The 20,801-nt window shown below is 32.6% G+C and overlaps 1 protein-coding gene across 1 annotated transcript in view; it reads right to left on the bottom strand.

The window, feature by feature from the left end:
- Window positions 1-12,187, bottom strand: part of LOC129223352 (moesin/ezrin/radixin homolog 1-like) — a 35,717-nt gene extending 23,530 nt beyond the window's left edge. The window contains exons 1-4 of the mRNA XM_054857920.1: window positions 12,069-12,187; window positions 2,167-2,198; window positions 1,949-2,032; window positions 1,491-1,586 (exon numbers count right to left, since the gene is read on the bottom strand). Coding sequence (XP_054713895.1) covers window positions 1,491-1,586; window positions 1,949-2,032; window positions 2,167-2,178 — 192 coding nt within the window. The 5' untranslated portion in view covers window positions 2,179-2,198; window positions 12,069-12,187. The remainder of the gene's footprint in view (window positions 1-1,490; window positions 1,587-1,948; window positions 2,033-2,166; window positions 2,199-12,068) is intronic.
- Window positions 12,188-20,801: the final 8,614 nt, after the last annotated feature.

Below are 20,801 nucleotides of genomic sequence, written 5' to 3'. Positions count from 1 at the left end.
TGCACAAACATATAAAAAAATGTCATTTTTATTTTTGGAATACTGTTAAAATCAGTAGAAAGCCTAAAACCAATAAGAATTTCAATGTATTAACACAAATACTCACATAAAAATCAACTGTTACAAGGTTCAAAAACAAAAAATGTGTGTAAAAATTGCCAAATTATAAGCCAAAAATAGATTTCTTTCCTTTCCAAACCATTACAAACAATTATTGCAGTTGTTATTGAGTCTGGTTATTCATCTTTGAATGTTTATTTTTAGCAGGATGTCGTAAATTCTTTAATATAGATTTTAAACATTTTTTAAATATCTATTTAAATCAATTTTTTAACTTAAAACACTAGAAAACTTCTTGCAACTTTGCATTTAACTAGCTCTGCCTTTTTTTTTTTTTAAATCAGTGCAACCTTCCTTATCTTTCATTAGGCCTTTAAAGTTTATTCTCACTTGACTATTTTTATCAATTTTAAGTTTCTCCTTATCAAATTGGAAAATCAAATATTGGTAGCAGGTAGGCACTTAAGATTAATCCAAAATAAAATAGATATTAAAAAAATAAGACTTTTTTTTTGATCAAAAGAATCAAGCAATCTTAAGGCACTCACTAGCTGAAAGGTGGATGTGAAGATAACTATGAGCAAATAAGGTCTTCGCCACAATGTATGCATTATAAAAAAGGGTAACTTAAAAAATTACTCAATTTTTTTTAAGGGGCTTAGATAAAAAGTATTAATTGAATAAAAAAGTTTAAATCTCAAAGGGAAATTTTGAAACCCTTCTGCAATTATATTTTATGAAGAAACTGAATACTTTACGAATAAAACTGAAGAAACATTCTTTTACAGGAAAATGGGCAAATAAAATTGGACAACTGTGATTGTAAAATAACAGCCATCTAACAAAAAATATACGTAAATGTTAACTTCTTATTTTATTGATCCAACACAAATTGCTTATTATGAGCGGCATCGCAGTTATGGATTCAAAACTTTAGAAAAAAAATGCACATCATCATAAATTGCAACGAAATTTTGCGATTTAAAAAAACTGAACATTTTTGAATTGTAAATAATAAAACTACCTGTTGATGCAGTGTACTTGGCACATCATACTTTATTATTTTAGATGACTATTTTTATAAATAAACTTAGTGCAAATTATTTTAATTTTTTGATGGCATAAAATTTATTTTTAATTTTCATACCCTAAATATTCCTGTATTTGTACAACCAGCCATTTGCACCAGATAAAGTCATTTCACTTTCAAAGAGTGTAGTTACTCAACATTTAATTTGAATTATAATTCTCATTGAATATAAAATTGAATTTGAGACTTTAACAATGAAGAAATGCAACAGCAAAACTATTCTTCGTAACAATTAGCTCTATAAAACATATTTTCCACTTTGAAATAGTCAATGGGAAATTTAAACAGTAATAATCAAAGTTGTAGTGAAACAACTTATATTTAATTCCATGGGTCCTACCTTCTTATTGAGTTTCAGCCATGTTGTTAGTCCTTTACTATCGGTATACTGAAGGCCAAAAAACCATAACTCTCGTAAACCAATGGTTTTCACAACCTGAAAAATAAATTTTAGGGAAATTATGCAATAAACATTACGTACCTCAGCTGCTCAAGACTTACACATGATTTACTATTGATTATGTAAAACCTGTTATGTTATGTATGTCAGTAGTTTTAAATGATGAAAGCCTATTTAAATGATACATTCAGAAAAAGTAGATCAGGTCCATTTCGACTTGATTCACTTTAGCTCTGAATGCCTAATTTAATAGTTTATTTTAAATTAATTTCAACAAATTGTTAACTGTTTTTCTTTCTAGGAACATGCATGCATTTTAACAAGACATACATATTCATTTAAGTTCCCTACAGATACAAAATAAATCTTTAGAGAAAATTTTGAAGAACAATGAATACCTGATCAAAGAGTTGCTTTCCTGTGGTGTTGGGTTGGATAGCAAACTCCAACTCAGCATCCATTGTGATGACACGAACATTGACCTTTAAACAAATAAAATTTTATTAATAAAAGAAAAATCAAACAACTGTTTTAACAAAAAATAAATTACGATTGCTTCAACAAAAATAAATTATGTTATCAACGTAACATTACGTTTAAACAAAAATAATCTCACCGGCTTTGGCATTTTGACAGATCTTCAGTTACCTACAAAAAGAAAAGATCTAACTATAGCAAATATGAAAAGGAATTTCAAAAGCATGAGTACAATCTAAATTATAACATTAAATTTAAAAAATAAAGATGCAGCAGGTCAACTGAGCTAGGAATTTACATGCCTGGTGGGACCATTCGTAGGATGGTCCACAAATTATGTCTCATTTCAACAGGAGAAAGGGTTGCGAACTTGTGAGTTAGTGACAAGGGAGAAGATGGCAAGAGGTGTGACATCACATTTTTAAACAACAATATGATTAAATAATATAGCGTGGCCTGTGACAAGAACAGGGAAGGGGATAGGGCGAAGTGTGACAATAAAGAAGAGTTTGAGCAAAATATGCTAAAAAAAATTACGATATTTGTGGACAGCTTTAAATGTTTAGTATGAAATCAGACCAGATACATTTTTTCCAGTACATTTTTATTCTTCTTCCAACATTAGTTGCATTTCTTTTTCAATCCATTTTAAGATGGTTCTTATTATGATAAAAGCATCTAACTCTTTTATTGACAAACATCATGGGAAATCTAAAAATAATTACTATTTGCATGCAAATAAACCTTAAATTTTAGAGGAGAAACTTCAGTTACTTACAAGAAAAAAACTTTTGAAGTCTACAGTGTATTTATGGAAGATACACCAGAAGTAAACAGGTTGCCAAATGGTTTGTTAATATGGGAGCTTTTTCTCGAAATAAAACAAAAGTAAACCAATACTATTTGTATTCACCATCAACTTGGCCCTGTCCAAGGTGACAAGCACATGATTGATGTCATCAAATGGGGCACTTTTGAACATCTAGTCTATCTTTTCCATGAATGCATTACAGACCACTACCCTCCTTTCCCTATAGTATTTCAAAAGCTTATTTTAACCTCAGAAAAAAAAATAACTTTCAGGATTTCAAATCACAGCTGGGCAAAACGAATCCCTTAAAATTTAAACTGGTAATGGTAAACATTTTGAGTATTTTTCAAACAAAAATGCTGAAACCATTTAAATAAATTTATTTTCCTTCTTTTTTTTACACTTCAACTATAATACACGTTTTTAAAAATTCATTTCTTTTCTCTAGGTCAAAATTTTCCAGCCTAGTTTTGACCTAGTTATCTACACTTTATAACCTGTCATTTAAAAACAAAGTAATACAGTAAGAATCTTTTATCAGCTAAAATTATCTCTCACAGCTACAGTTATACACAATGCAATATATTTGTCACATTTTATCTTTTTGTATCTTAATAGCTTACTTAAAAGTTGGGCTTTAAATCACAGTACATATTGAAGGTGATCTGAAATAAATATATATATACACAGTGATTTCAAATTAATCATTTTATATAAAAGGAGGCAACACACTCAAGGGTTCCCACACTTATATAGCATACTAGGTTAACAAAAACATTTACCAAGTCAATAAGATGCGAATACAGCTATTATACCAACCAACTTCACACGAAAAGAAAAGGAAGATTAATGTTCGAAAAGCTATAAGATAATTTTAAACAATGTGAGGATTTAATAAATAGCTTCATATAACGCAGATAAGATTTGTTAGTGCGAAAAGTACACTACTTCAAACGCTATATTTGGGGAGAGGTTAAAGTTTTATACTATCTATAATTTGGGAAATAATCTGAAAATTTTTAACCCAGAAGCAGATGGTAAAAGATTGCGCTGAAACTGTGCAAGCGTATTTGAACAAAAAAATGACAAAAACAAGTTAAAATACTACAAAACGAGCTGATATGTGCATCACATGACTTCCTTTTACTCCAATTTAATGTCATTTCCCCATTACTGGAAATTTTAATGTGATTCAATAGTTTACTCTCTAAATATCACCGACAGTGACCAAATTAAAACAGATTTTTAAAAGAAATAAAATCGCCAAATTTGCGACAAAACTTGCCGACAAAAAGACTGCCGATATTTCACCAAGTGTCCAACAAATTATAACACCACTTGAGTTTACATCAAAATTAACAATGATTCCCCCCCCCCAAAAAAAAGAGGCAAAAGACCCCTTTAGAAACACCGGAATGCAACCAAAAGGGGAGGTGCACAACTAGACCCCACTAGGAGTCTACGTACCAAATTTTAACTTCCTAGGACATGCCGTTCCCGAGTTATGCGACATACATATGCACATACGTACATACAGACGTCACGAGAAAATTCGTTGTAATTAACTCGGGAAACGTCGTTACGGATATTTCGAGTGTCTATACGTTCTTAGGCACTTATCCACGTCTGGTTGAGTCGGAAAAAAAACTCTATATTCAATGGGGGGCGAGTAAAATGGAATTTAAGGTCAATTTTTGAGTGAAAAAATTTTTTTTGAATACAATACTTCCTTTTGTAAAAGGAAGTCAAAAGCTTTTTCTCATACAATATTCATACTTTAGGGAGGATCATGCTAAGAAAGGAAATTAGCTAAATAACATGATAAGTCCCATCAGATAAGTTTGCCAAATCAAGTTTGAATGCTCCATTAGTATGTAACAAAATCTGCTAAATAAAAGTTCTAGTCAAAAAAAAAGTTTACAAAAAGTTAAATTAAAAAAGAGAAATTGAACATGTCTTTAAATGGGCAGTTCTCAAAAGGTGGGAACAAACACAGACCTCAACTTTGAAGCTTCAACACCAAATAACTTTCATTTTAATTAACTCAAAAATTTTTGAGTTAAACTATAATACTGTATAGAGACAAGAATTGACATAAATTATGGAAAAAATGCTCTTCAAATGCCCTTAAAAAAATATTTTCTTTGCTAAAAGGCTCAATTTTGGACATACCAAAACGTTAACTGAGCAAATGTACCATTAAAAAAAATTTTTTTTTAATTATTTCCATACGTTTCAAAAAAAAATTAAAGGTATGAATCTTACACTGAATAACTTTTTGTTAATATTTTACACAGATAACAAAAATAAAGATAGATTGTTTACTTTGTAAACGATTTAAAAAAAACGTAACTTTGAAATTTGATGTATGTCCAAAAGTTGCGATCTTTAAAATGCTATTATTTGAGAACTAAGTATATGATGTTTTTGTTTTAAAGGTATTTATCGATCCTCAGAATCAATTTTTAATTGTTTAAAAGTGTTTTCATAAGCTTTTATGCAGTATCTTAGAAGAAAAATAATTTTTCTTAAACATACATGTGAGATGTCCAAATGGCGTTACGATCTTGATGCCGATAATTCTGTCCGTTTATTCATAATTTTTGATGATCCACTGTCTTATAACCTCAATAAAAACGGTTATTATAATGTTATCTTTTTTAATCCATTGGTATTTTGCATAATTAATACGTTACACATTGAACAATGCATAAATTACAGTAGTAACATGGCTTTCTATGATCGAACGAAAGCCATTTTGCGCTAACATCGCCAAGCAAACTTCCGCTGGTGACAACACAGTATACGATACGCTAAAGGTTACCAGAGGGGAATTCCAGTCTGACAAATGTAGTTTATCGTCAGCTGTACCACTTTTGGCGACTTTATCACCTGCGCTAGCAATTTTTTTTTTTTTTTTTTTTCCGCTTTTATTATTTTAGAATTCTTTTTCTCTTCTTTCTTTTGGAAACATAATTTAACGATCTCCAAATAGAAATACGAATTTCTTTCTTCAATAATTTTTTTAGATATCATTTTAATTCTTATGACATTAGAAAAAATATTCATTATTAAAACTGATGTCACTTTTTACAATTGTATTATTTTTAATTTGAAGCTTTTTTTTAACTTTGCATCAATTTCTTCAAAATCATTCCAAAACTTTATTAAATGTAAGGAGCAGCATATATAGCCATTCAAGTATTTCATTAATATCCTCTTTATTATTAAATTGCAAAATTTAAAAAGTAATAAATAAAATTTTCATTGGAAAAGTTAAAAATCAGATTAACAATTGTCAAAAATGATGAAACTTACATTATGATGATGTCCAAAATCCGTTACCTACAGGAAAGCAATGTCCAAAATCTGTTACCTACAGATTGCTGATTTAATTTGCTAATTAACAATTTTTACAAATACCTGCTGTCTTTTCATGTTCATATATTGTGTTCTAGGTATGCATACTATAGAATAAAATCAAAATTGATGTCAAATTCGAAAATTTTTGAAATTGCTCAAAGTTAACTTTTTTGTTCCCACCTTTTGAGAACTGCCCAAATGAGGATGATAACATAATTTGAGTGATAATTATTAATCTCAAATGCAAATTAAAAAGATAAAAAAATTATTTGTAATTATTTTATTATCAGAAAATATTACAGATCAGCATTTGAGCCTGAGAAAAATCTTTAAGGCCAGCGTAGAAAAGAGCACATGAAGAAAAAAATAGAAACATTTAGAAGCTTGTGTGGGAGCCACTCCTTCAAATTACTTCAAATATTCTTGTTTTCATTAGATGAAACAAATATTTGACCAAGTTTGGGATCTGTTTTATACCATTTATCTTTGACAGTAGATTTCAGCTCTACTGATGAAGTAAAATGTCGTCCATTTGCATAAACTCGTCCTGCTAAGTCAACGATCTTGATTAGTTTTTGGTTTGAGATCAGGCGACTTAGCTGGCCCTTTCAAAGTTTCAACATAGCTTACTTGGAACCAATTTTTTGTACTGTTACTTCAATGGATAGGTGCATTTCTTGCTGATATTTCCAATTTTTTTCCAGCAATACACTCAGCATTTCATAAAAGATGACTTGCGAGGACATTTTGATATGCTTGTGAATTCATTTTACCTGGACACTCAACTGAGCCCATACCACTGCTAGTAAAGAACCCAAATTATGACAGAGCCTCCACCTAATTGGCACTTGGAAAATATTCCTTTTACTTTTTGCAAATCATGCCAATAGTACTTCCATTCATCTGGTCCATTCAAATTCCTTTTCTTTTGATCAGAAAAATTATTCATATCCATTGATTATCCTAGGTCATGACTTTCTGCCTTATGTTCAAACATTCTATTTTGTGCCTCATTCAATAACTGAGGCTTAGTCGATTTTGCTGCATAAATAAACTTTCACACCTTCTAATTGTGTTTTATATCGAATTTTGACAAACATTTAAGCCTGTTGTCTGAATAAGTTTCTCAGTTGAGTACTTCCCAGTTGATGTAAGTTAGCCAACTCTTATTTCATGACTTGATGAAAAAGCTCTAAGGCCTCTTACCGGTGTTATTTTTACAGTAAATGTCTTTCAATTTCAAAAAGTATTTGACTACATTCTTCCATCTTCCTATTTTTAAGCAATAGTACAGCTATCATCCCTGTTGAAGAAAAAACTTTAGTCTGCCCTCCTTCATGATCAGTTAACAAACTTCTTACTTTTCGACAACTTCACAAAGAGCGCCAAAACTTCAAAATATTAGTGAAAAAATTACAAGTTCAAGGGTTCCCACATTCTTACTGCTGTGAAATATATTCCAGTATATGTATATTTAGCTTTTAAGAAATACTGGTGGCCTTAAAGTTGTTACTCAAGCCGAAATATTAACTTTGAATGCGTTGGACCGGTCTCATTTTAATACTAATTAATATTTTTTATTTTATTTTATGACCAACAAATATTATATGGTCCTACAAATCCTATAATGAAATCACATGGTACAGTTATACTGAAAAAATTGTATTCCAGAAAGTTATTTCAGTAGTCCCGAGTTATTTTCAGAAAACCGTAACTTTATTTTTTTTTATGGTTTCCATCAAGATTGCGGGAAAAATATTGGACTCCTTTCTTAAAGCAAGTTTCTTTAGTTTGATATAATTGGCAAATTTTTCCAAGAAAAAAATTATGACACTTTTTCAGACCAAGAAGGTGGGATAGGTTAGTCCACTCTTTGTGGGGCATGTTGGACCCAACCAATCTACCCCACATAATTTAAAAACTTTTTTTGCACTTAAATCTCAATAATCATAACAATATTCTATGATTTTTCTTTTGATTTTTAAAAAATAACTGTGGACCAGGCAGACCTACGTACTCCACCCGTGGGGCATGTTGGTCCACTTTACAAGGTTGCGTTAAAAAACAAAATATAAAAAAGTTTATCAACTCAACACTTCCAAAAAAATCTGTGGTGTTGAGAAGTGTTTACTGGAACTTATTGTAGAAAATCGAACTAATCATTAAATTTTTTGATAAGATAAAAAGTGATAAGTAAAAAAGCGGGCCAACATGCCCCATCTCCCCTTACCATTTTTTATCTGATAGTTGCATACTTCACGAAACCTGTCTATTGCGTTATTTCTTACAAATGAACATAGATAATCAATAACTCAATGATATTAAAATTCCTTCAATTTGATTTTTATGTTTTCTCAAAACATTTTTACTGGCCTTAAAGTTTTTACTCAGGCTGTGTATCTACCAAGAAAGAAAGTAAGAGACGCCAAGCCATGTGACATACCAATAACAGAATTGCCGAAAGCCTTGCAGGGACAAAAACAGACTTATTTTAGGTATGATCCCCCTCCCCCCAAGTAACAACCAATTGTTTTGGAAGAGTTGAAACTGTTTGGGTGTCAATAAAAAGCATCAAATCAGCCAGGAATAATGCACCTAATAGGGCATAAACATTACTAATTGGTTTCTTAAGCAATTAAAAGTGGTATTTCAAATTTGTACTTTAAAACATTTAATGAATTTAGAAAAATTAAGGCAATCTTTAACATTTCATTCATTCATGAATTGCTTGAACACAATGTGGATGAACGACAGTTTAGGAGGGGTCATGACCATTGGTGCACACAGGAATTTTTCAAAGGGGAAGAGGGGGTCCAGGATTGTAGGTCCACTATTCTCTATATCACACTCCAACACACACCCAAACATTCTTTTGACCTTTATCGATTGTCAGGAACAAAGAACATTTTTTTAATTATTGAATGATTACTTAACATTAGTTAATAAAATAAATTTATTAATAACAAATACTCGATTAAAACACAAGGAAGCCCAAGAACGAACGTATTTACTTTTCTCATAATTAAAAATAAAAACAGCAAAGTAAAATCATCATAGAACAATATGTTACAGTTCGTTTTTGCAGGGGAATAGAGAAAATATTTTTTTTTTCAATTGTTAAATCTGAAATTATTGTTACACTTGCCCATAATTATTTTACGCACTACATACATATGGTCCGTTCTCAGAGCGGACTTGCACTCAGGATGGAATCCATTTTAAAAAGGGGCAAAAGGTTGAAAATGGGCCCTTTTCGCTCGCACCTTGTCTTTATCAACGTTACTTTGGAAAAACTACTGAATATGTTATTTTGCATTTTTTTACTTCTGGGTTTCCATCCCTACTTAGATAAATTTCGAGCAGACCTGACGCATGCGCAAAAGACGAGCCAGAAAAATAATGGCTTTCCATTTTAAAATGCCAAATATATAAAATAAATCCAGACAGTATCCAAAATTTATTAAAGTGCACAGAAAATATTAGATGCCATCTTAAAACAATGTTAATGATATTTTTTTATTAGACTTTTAAATCTTTCAAGGTCAATCATTTAAAGCAGATAGGAATCTGATAAAAAATTAGTCAAAGCAGTTAAATTTTTTAACTAACACCAAAGGCAGCTCAGCTTTTGGTTTTTGAGAGGTTTTAATTAAAAAATAACCACACAATCAAAACAGGTCCGAAATGAAATCCTATTCATCAAATAGGATAACACTTATGATCTGTTCTGATTAGTATTCAGACAAATAGGGGGAAGGGCTCTCACACAAGTTCTCAAAATTCAAGTCCTTAAAAAGCAGTTTCTGATTTTTTTTTTTTTTTTTTGGAACTTTGATGGTCATATATGTTTAAGATTCTGACCTACTTGAAGATAACGTTTCATTACCTAAAACTAGGCTCGCCAGATTTATGAAATGTTCAAACGGGACACCGGAGGCGAAACCTCCCCTCCCCCCCCTCCCCGAGTGTCGCGGGTATTTAAAAGGGTTCACGCCCTCGGCTGGTTTTTAGAGCATTTTAAACGGTAGTTCATTCTCAATGCTTTGAATAAATAATTACTAAATTATGAACCAAAACCAGGGATAATAATACACGACCCAAGCATATAAATTTAAACATTTTATTTGCTACATGTTAATATTTTCAAGTAACTTAAGAAAGGAGAAACTCTTTGAATAACGAAAAAAGTAACGATAATTACGTGTACTTTTTATTAGCTAGAACTCTATTGGTTTTAATATTGTTGTAAATCCCTTCACAAGTAAATTCAATGTTAATTTCACATATAAATGTTGTAAATGACAAAGTAATTATCCTAAATAATCCTTCACAGCTAATTATTTTTCGACTTTTCTGGTCATCTAAAGTCAAATTTATCATTTTCCAGAACGTGAAGTAAACTGGCCGGGACACCGGAATTTTGTCTAATAACTGGGACTGTCCCGGTCAAACCGGGACGTCTAGCAAGCCTATCTAAAACCATATTCCTTGAAAAAAAAATCGGTGTGCTCAATTAAGAAGATTAAAAATTACTCTTATTGCATAGCAATTCATGATTTATAGCATGTAAACATTAAACATCCAACAGAAGATTAAAACATCACACTACACATTAAAAATGGTTTTTAATTTCAAGAATTATAAAACGAAACCCTGTGGCACAACAGCCCATGAGGGCCAAGCCCAATTGTGCCAAACTCAGTTTTCCCGACCAGGGGCTCTGGGGTGCAAGACAGATGTTCCAATTAGATGCTCAGCTTAAGGCAGAAACCCCCAGTGTTTAATTCCCAAGTACGCTTGGTACACTCGTTTTATCGACCCACTGAAAGGATGAACAGTTGAGTCAGCCCAACCTGGGAAAAGAACCTGGGCCTGTGTTCAAGAATTATACCTCTCTGATAATTTCTCAACCAAAACCAAGGTAATCAAAGTTGTAATTGCATGATCTTAGACAGCCATGCAAAAATGTGAAATAAAAATCCAAGTGATATAACATACTGCAAATACCGAGTTTAAATGTGCACAACATTAGATTTCTACTGTAGAAAAAAATTTGTAACACTTTAATTTTCCACCCTTTAGATGACTCTAATCGAAACTTCAAAGACAAAGGAAAATAAAATTAAGAAAGGTAATAACATTGCAAAGAAACGAAATACTCCATGAAACTATCGAAACGTATATGCTGCAATGAATTAATTACGTAGACAAATGTCATAATTGCTACGCAATAAAAGTAATTTTATTTATCTCCTCAATTAAGCACTTATTTTTTTTCAGGAATATGGTTTTATATTAATTACTAAACGTTATCTTCAAAAGCGGAACGTGGAAATAACTTATGTCAAAAATATTGCACGAAACAAAATTCACATGGTGGGCGACATGTCCAGGAAAACATTTACGTTAATCATTTAAAACTAAGAAAGTTATTACAAGAAAATTTAAAATACTAAGAAATCTTAGTAAATGGAGCTTTAAATATGAGGAAAAACGCCCATAAACATACAGCGGCTCGAAACCGCAAAGTAAGCCTACCATCTAAGGGCGGCGCTCCACATACCTGAAACTGAGATTTCACCTAAGTGAATGGCAGGTCACTGGTTTGTTCAGCTCCCATAGGTTACAAAAATATTTAAATTTACAAAAGAAACAATCTAAGTAATTCAACAAATGTCAGAACATTGATCGAAGAGCTAGTTAAACATTTCAAACGAAAGATTGAGTCATCAACACCGATATACATCCGGCGAAAATTATGTCACAAAACACAGCAAAAATGAAACTTTCAGTAAAAGTCGGCAATACAAACAATGCTTACATAAATTATAGCAAAAATATTACATAATACACAACTTTAAACTTACCAATAACAAGAAAATAACACAACACACAAGTTTTTCGTGGACGAAACCGCCACACGCTACACAAAATGGCCGTTTATAAATCCGTCCAACAGCGAAGTATCAAAGCAAGTTTCGTTGTGATGCCAAAAGCGAAAGCGTAAAAACGCACTTGACAAGCCTTACTTGTCAAAAAAGCGGCTAAATTTATTTGAAACATTGTTCACACTATATTCATAAAATTATCAATTTTAACATGCAGTAACTTTTATCCGAACATCAGCTAGGGGAAATTTTCAAGAGGTAAGGAAATCTTTGTCCTTCGCTCACCTTTGAGTACACTCGTAAAAGCATTCAAAAATCTTCAATAACAGAGAAACAGAGATTTTATCCTTCAATTCACAATTTGTTCGTTTGGAAAACTTATCTCAAAAATGTTTTTTAAACCAATAATGAGCATAGAGTTCTGCATGACAACTTCGCGTGACATGCTCGCATTTACGCGTTTTGAATGATGGACACTTCCGATTTCAGTTCAAAACATAACATGTACCTTCCTACAGTGCTGTAGTTGGAAGGCTGGAAGGGGGGGGGCAGAGAGACACCACACGCCCCCCCCCCCATGTGAAATATTTGGTTTTTTTATTGTAAAAATAAAGCAAATGCGATGTAAATTGGTTTCAAAACACTTTTTTTTTTCGTGAGTCTCCCCCCCCCCCCCTAAATCTCAAGATATAGCATATAGAACTGCATACCTACAAACTGTAGCCATAAAAAAGTGAATATTGGGTTTTTAGAAAAGAAAACTCAGAAAAAAATTTTCAATTTTTTTTAACTAAACACTTTTAATTCAGGGTCCGACCTTTAAAGTTTTCTGGGGGGGGATAAAGGAGGTGGGATATATTGAATGCATATTATGTCGAAAAATAAAAGAAACTACGTTTACATACATGCAAATGCAATAATTTCTCAAAGCCAGGGAGATGCCATTGCATGCCTCCTCCTGACGCTCATTCTAAATTATGTTCGCCCCACGTAAGGTATTCAGGAAAGACCTTTGTTAATATTTTGTTAAAATGAAAAATCATAAAAAGTATTTCATGTCGGACCACTTTTATTCCTCATAAAATTGCATGAAAAGCCAAAAAAGAAAAAACGATTTTAGTTAATAGTAAATGTTGATGCTCTTCCAGAGCGAAAAACTAAGTGCTGACCTCTTCAGGTACTTCAATAAAAGCTTGCATCCCTCTTGTTCTTTCAATAAAAAATCATCAACGCTTTATCAGGGGAAAAGTTCCCACTTGGGACTTACCAAGTTTCAATATAAAATATGATGTCCGAGGGGAGAGGGGAGAATATAAGGAAAGGGCCAAGGAAGACCTAGCTCCTCCCAGAAACAGGAAAAAAAAGTGTAAACAAAGGTATTTGTTAATATTATGTGGTTTTAGTTTGCTCACAAATAATTTCCATACTTTTACTTCAAAGAAAAAAAAATCAAAAAATAATAATAATGATAATTTTTATAGCAATACGTTAGAGGGGATCATAGGCAGTGGTGCAACCAAAGGTGTTCATGGGCTTCATGCTCCTTTTACTCAAGAAAAGAAAGGACTGTGTCTGGGGAAAACGAAGTTGTTTTAAAAAGAAAAAGCAAATCACGTTGGGAGAAAAGGAAAAAAAAATTAAATATTTTAAAAAGAAATCTTTAATTTAAAAATTTTTAACAGATGCAGATTGTTGGTTAGCAATTTACGTTCCCCTCTCTTTCTTTCATTCCCCCCTTTTTTTTAATCTGTCTGAAAATAAGTTTCAAAATGCTGCGCGCCTTAACTCTCTTCTCCTGCAAGAAATTTAAAATAAGGTTTAATTCAGATGAAAAACTAATGGGAAAGTGATGTCCTAAAAAACGCATTTATTTAAGTTTTTTTAGGACAACAATTTAAAATATTGCCGGAAGCGTGTCCTCGAACCACCACCCTTTCTCTAACGTTACTACTAAAGATAGTCTGAAATTGTGAATTTAAGATTTCAATTTTGAAACATTTTGGAGGGAGATCCCTAACCGCTACATATCACTTAGCGTCTCCAAAGATAATCTCAAATTGCGTTTTTAAATTTCGAAAAATTTTCAGGCCAGGAACCCCCGTGAACATTTTACACTTCTCTTCTAAAGATAGCCTAAAATAGACTTCATTTTTTGGGGGGGGGGGACAGGAGGGAACCTCCTGTCCGTAGGCGGCTGGTGCTCCAAAAAAATGGGGAGTCAAAAGAGAATTGAGGATCAGGCGATAGTCCCACGATTGTTGTTTTTTTTCCCCCTTTTTCGTAAAATTGATCTATATATTGATTGGCTTTTCAGATTACTGATTAAGCGACTTCTAAACAATGTAGAAAGTTGGCTAGAAAGTTGGAACGAATGACCACCGTAGACTCCCCACTTCTGATTAAAAGTTCAGTTGTTATGAACCAATACGAGAAAAATACATTTATTTGGAATTATTTCATTTTTACTTTCGTGAAATATATCAATTTACATGTAAAAAATCATTCTTCAATCGATCGTTAATTTTAAACTTTGAAAAGTGAGGGACAGGGTCCGACTATGGTTTTAGAAGACAATGAATAATTTCGCCCCCCCCCCCCCTCTTCCTCGTATTCAATATAGTGAAGCAATAAAATATTTCTATACTTGCGTATTCAGTGACAGATACAAGCCCCCCCCCCCAAACCCGCGACACTATTCGAAAGTTTGCTTAAAAAATTAAAAATTTGATCGAAATATTTTTTTTAATTAATTTATTTATTTATTTATTTATTTTGGCATAACATGAAGGGGTGAATACAAGAAAGAGGGAAGGGCGGTCGTGAGGGTCACGACCCCGTCTTTTAATCTGCGACAATACTTTGTAATCGTTATAAGGTTCATTGGATTGGAGCAGTGAAAATGACAGCTGGAGAAAAAAAGAAACCTGAACGAAACCATAAGAAAAAGTAGATAATTTTTGAATTTCTTTTTTGTGGCATTACATGTCATTTTTCTGTTGATATATATTTCTGCTTGAGACAGTTTTTCTACGGCACTGTCTTCAGGCGCCAGAAAATGAAAAGTAACGAAGAAGTGTCTTCCGCCCTGACGCTTTTTATTCAACAAATTTAATCGACAATATTTATTGTAAAACTATTTCCAGAGCTGCAGGTATCGCTTCAATTGATATAGCATTTGGGTATGTAAATATTTTTTATGTAAAATCTCGATAAATTATTATACCTTTCTGTCGTGATTTTTACACAGTTTCGTTTTTGTTCGTATGAGTTATTTGTAAATGTACTGTAAATAGTTAATTAGTTTAAATCAGTGTTTTAGATTTTGTGTCGTGCAAGAAATGTAAAATTTTTATTTCGTGTTAGCGCGAAACCTTGTTGTGCAAGGGTCCCGTAAATTAGCCCCTCGTATTAGATGGGAACTGCTAAAAAAAAAAAAAGGCGCGTTTTTTTTAGAAAAGAACTACCTATGACAAAAACAATGAAGCTTTCGTGTGACAGAACATTATTGTCTGTTTTTGCAAAAAAAGAAAAAAAAACTGATGAACTCAAATCCGACGGAAATATATCCCGAGTTCTTGTCACAGACTCTGAGTTTGCGGCGTCCTCGTCCACCTCCAATTTTTCTACAACTGAAAAGAATCAGTCGGTGAGTTCTTATCAATGTTCGAATTAATCTTAAATTAGATTTTCGCCGAATTTTTAAGTGAAGTTTTAATAGTATATTTCTGCATACAAGATGGATGTGTCATAATCAGATATATAATGAAATGAACCTTTTTTACGGAGATATCAGTACATAAAACATAAAAAAGAGCAGTGACAGTCGTAAGAAGCTATTATCTTAGTGTTTATTTCATTACAATTAATATGCAATAACTTTTTAGTTACGTCATTTAGTTAATGTTTAATCACAACTTTTATGCTAAACAATCCTTTACTTCAGGCCCAGATCTACAAGTTTCCTGTTTCACTACAAATATCAAAAAGCCGTATACGTTTTATCGACTCGTATCTGAGATACCGTTCAAAGTTGCTATGGAAATTTGAACAGGATTAAAACTTTTTTTTCAGCACAAATTCAAAGTTCACCATCAGAACTGGAAATATCATACTATTACTTCACGGCTTTTACAAGATGAATGCCAGAGGTTGAGCAAAGTGATTTATTTTAATTATTATTATTTTGCTTAAATTTAACATAAGTTCAAGAAAATTGCCGTACATTCTCTGTGCGTGAGACTGCATTCTTAGGCATGACCGAGGGGAGTTTGTGATCCGAACCGTTCGAAAATCTTGGGTTGCCGTTTCCGAGAATTTAGGGCTGACAACACATTCTAAAACTGAAAAATTATTTTTAAAAAAACTTTAAAAAGGGTTATTTTAATGATTTTTAACCGACTTCAAAAAGGAGGCGGTTATCAGTTCATACCGTATGTATGTTTTTTTTTTTTTGTTTGTCCACTCATAGCGTCTCACCTAGTGAACCGATTTTGATGATTCTTTTTTTAATGGATAGAGGATGGCTCAACTTAGGTTCCATAACTTTGTTTGACCATATTTGTTCTTTAGATAAAAAGTTATGGGCAAAAAACAGTAAATTTCCCTATTAAATGCTTAAAATCATATTGTAGCGAAGTTCGCTCTTTTCATCCGTGGATAACGGTGGCTCAGTGGTAGAATTCTCGTCTCCCACACGAGCAACCCGGGTTCAAATCCTGACTAGGACAAAGTGAATTTTACTAAAATTTCGTTTCTACTGTTTCCCGTATTTTCTCGAATGTTTTATTAATTTCTGTATCTTTTCAAGTCTGGAAAGTTCCAGCACTTTTTCAAGTTGTATATAAGGAGATGTTCATTCGTGGTTCTGAATAAAAATCTCGAGTTGAGACTAACGAGTATTCGCTTCATTTGGCTTTCACATTGTCTTCGCTATCTTCATCTACGCGACAATATGAAACTCATTGTTATAAAAGTTTGGTACCATATAACTGTAACATTAATAGTAATTGTAATGATAATTTTGAATAAAGGCTTTTCTAAAGCAATACAGTGATATAGAGCCGCACTTCTTACTAGGTAACTTTTTACTTTTACTGAAGTATCTACATTTACACTAAAAAGAATGAAATAAAAAAATTTTGAAAAAAAAATAGAACCGACTTCAAAATTGCTCTAAAAAGTGAAAAATAATTTTATTCTTTAAACACCATCGATAATACTTTTAAACATAATTTTTGAAGTTGGCGCAAAAACAAAAAGTAAAATCCATTGTAACCATGCTTCGCTCATATTTTTATCAAAAAATCATCCAAACTTAGGAACGAAACATTTATATCGTTACTCAAATATGCTGTCATCAATGCGTAATGCATATGGTAGTGAAGAAACTGGACGTGGTTAAATTTATACTTGTAGTTGAGTTATGGCTGTGAATGATTTTATCGATCGTTTTTGCGCCAACTTCAAAAATTATGTTTAAAAGTATTATCGATGGTGTTTAAAGAATAAAATTATTTTTCACTTTTTAGAGCAATTTTGAAGTCGGTTCTATTTTTTTTTCAAAATTTTTTTATTGTACGCAAATTTGAATTTTTTACGGGATGGTGGGGGGGGGGGGCTTCCTCATAGACAAAATTTCAGACCTTCTTCAAAAGTTGTTACTTGAGTCCACCATGACCCCCCCCCCCAAAAAAAAAAAAATTAAATCCTGTATCCGCCTCTGTGCGTATTAACGCAGTTATGCTAAATGTGGCGATACCTTATATTACAATATATGACCATTATAAAAAGTAGAACTCACATAGTATTTTTATTATATTATTATTTATTACTAATAATAAAGCTGAAAGTCTCTCTGTCCGGATCTCTGTCCGTCAGAATCTCTGTGACGCGCATAGCGCCTAGACCGTTCATTCAATTTTCATGAAATTTGGCACAAAGTTAGTTTGTAGCATATGGGTGTGCACCTCGAAGCGATTTTTCGAAAATTCGATGTGGTTCTTTTTCTATTCCAATTTTAAGAACAAAATTATCATAAGATGGACGAGTAAATTACGAAATTATCATAACGTGGAATCGTAACATAGGCACAAGCCAATTGGCGAGATACGAAATTATCATAACGTGGAACCGTAACATGGGTACAAGTCAATTGGCAAGAAAATTCACCATACATTATTTGTAAATATATAGGCGAAACAAAAGACCTTTTAATTTTTCTATTACGGGCAAAGTCGTGCGGGTACCACTAGTACAATAATAAAACATAACAACATAAGTCGTCAAATGTAGCCCGTTGCAATCCACTGTAAATATTAAAACTATCCATGACAAAAATTTTAATAATGTAAATATAGAATAAACTTGGAGTGATTTTGAGTTTTGCGAAATATACTAAATTTTTAAGGGGAATTTATTTCTGGATTTAATATTTACATCTTGATTTAGTACGATGCGAAATAAGTAAAATTAAAACTGTATATGCAGCTTTAGTGCCCCCCTCCCCCCAATGTTGGTGCCTTGAGCCCGTGCCCATGAAATAAGGGGCCTTGCACTGGTGAGGGGGCAAGGCCCTTTCCTTTTGGAATTGGAGGAGCAGCTGCCCCTCCCTCCCCCCCCCCCTATGCTCCACGAGCCGCCTATGCTCCACTCCTTCCTTTTCCTCTATCATTACTAAACATGTCCTGAGTTGTGCTTCAGTGTCAAAATATTTCGGGAGGGATTCGTCGAGTCTTCCCAATTTCTTTGACGTCACAAAAGATCGCATAAAATTGCGATTTAGAACTTTAGTTTCAATAAGTTATATCATTCAAGCTACCACATCCAATACTATCCGGTGGATCTGAAAGGCAGCTCGAGAAGCTAACATTTGGAATTGACTTATCCAATTACAATCTTGGTTAGAAATAAGTGTAGCTTTAAAAAATAATCTTGAGTATGGTTTACAGAAGTTAGAGCATCTTGTTATTTTATTAAAAAAGTGAAACGTAATAAAATAATAAGATCTGAATTTTTATTTGACAAATTGTTGTTTGAAACAAATTTTAAAAAAAAATGTATTTCTAAATTTATGTGTGGTTTACTGGTTGATAAATAGTGATGTTCTTACTGAAAATCATGTTTTCTTTACCTTTTAATAATTGATCCAAGGTACACCATCCCAAGACCCAAGGTACACCACCGTCGGTGTACCTCGGTACTAATTGCATTCTTCTGTTTTTCTTTAAAAATGTAACTGAAATAATTTAAATAAACTTTTAAGATAATTATATGTTGTGTAAAAAATCATAAAATTTTAACTATAGGTATTTGTATTTAGATTTTGCAAATAATTATGAAATTAAAAATTGAAAAGTGAAAATAGGTCCGCGGTACCCCACCTTCCCCTATGTGCGGATGTATGTCGCATAACTCAAGAACGGTAAGTCCTAGAAAGTTAAAATTTGGTACGTAGACTCCTAGTGAGGTCTATTTTTGCACCTCCCCTTTTGGTAGCATTCAGGTGTTTCGAAAGGGGTCTTTTGCCCCTGTTTGGGGGGAAATCATTGTTAATTTCGATGTAAACTCAAGTGGTGTTATTATTTGGCGAGCACTTGGCGATATATCGCCAGTCTTTTGGTCGCCAAGTTTTGTCGTCAACTTGGCGACAAATTTGGCGGATTTTTTTTTAAATTTGTTTCAATTTGGCCACTGTTGTGATATTTAGAGAGTAAACTATTGAACCACATTAAAATTCCAGTAATAGGGAAATGACATTAAATTGGAGTAAAAGGAAGTCATATGATGCACACATCAGCTCGTTAATTTAAATTTTATTGACGGCTTTAGCAAGAACAAAAACATGAAGATATTGAGATCAACTTCATTTTTTGAGTGTTGCAATCAAGAAAACAGATACTTATTTAATTTCGTACTTTTTAGTATAAAACAAGCTTATAGAAATAGCCATTAGAATTAAAAACAGCTTTTATATTTTTATGAACTGTGACACTATTGTCAAAGGTGAGTGATGTTATCAAGTCACTATAGCTCGGAAAAGTTGCGATTGGTGAAGACTTATAAATCAAATAAATAACTATTGCAATAGAATAACATCTTCCGATCCTGCAATGAGCTTCTGTATTCTAAAAAAGTGGAGAATTTCACTGTTTGGAGGAAAACTTTGTGTCAAAATTCTCTATGCCATTGACATCCGCGCCTTAATGATTATACTTGAAAGACTATGCCATTCTGCTCAATAAAGGCTCCAAAGTAAAAAATTCATTTTCTTTTCACACCCCTATTACTCAGGGTAAAACTGAGTTATCCACTCTGTTTCTTAAACAGGAGGTTAGTCTCCAGAATCATTGCCCCATCAAACCATGGTGAGGTGTTAAACCTATAAAACTTACGTGGGATCTCCCTGTCCTCTATTTTCTAAATACCAAACCATCTTTACCAAAATGCATTGCCTTAATATTCCTTAATATTTAAGGCATTTTTATTTTTTAGTTTGGATTATAACAGGGTGTCAACTGATCTGGTAATTTCAAGTTACAGTATTTTCAGTCAAAAAATTTGCCAGCATCAATCGCAAAAAAACATTTGGTGGTAATGTCATAGAACAGAGGTTCCCAACCGGTGGTTCGCGAACCCCCAGGGGTTCGCGAGGTGCAGGAAGGGGGTTCGCGAAAATTTCGGTGCAATGGCGGATTTTTCCTAGTTTTGGTAAAA

Source organism: Uloborus diversus, chromosome 5 (assembly GCF_026930045.1).
Source record: "Uloborus diversus isolate 005 chromosome 5, Udiv.v.3.1, whole genome shotgun sequence".
NCBI lineage: Eukaryota > Metazoa > Arthropoda > Arachnida > Araneae > Uloboridae > Uloborus > Uloborus diversus.
The sequence above is the reverse complement of the archived record's forward strand: the minus strand, read 5'-3'. Positions and strand labels throughout refer to the sequence as shown.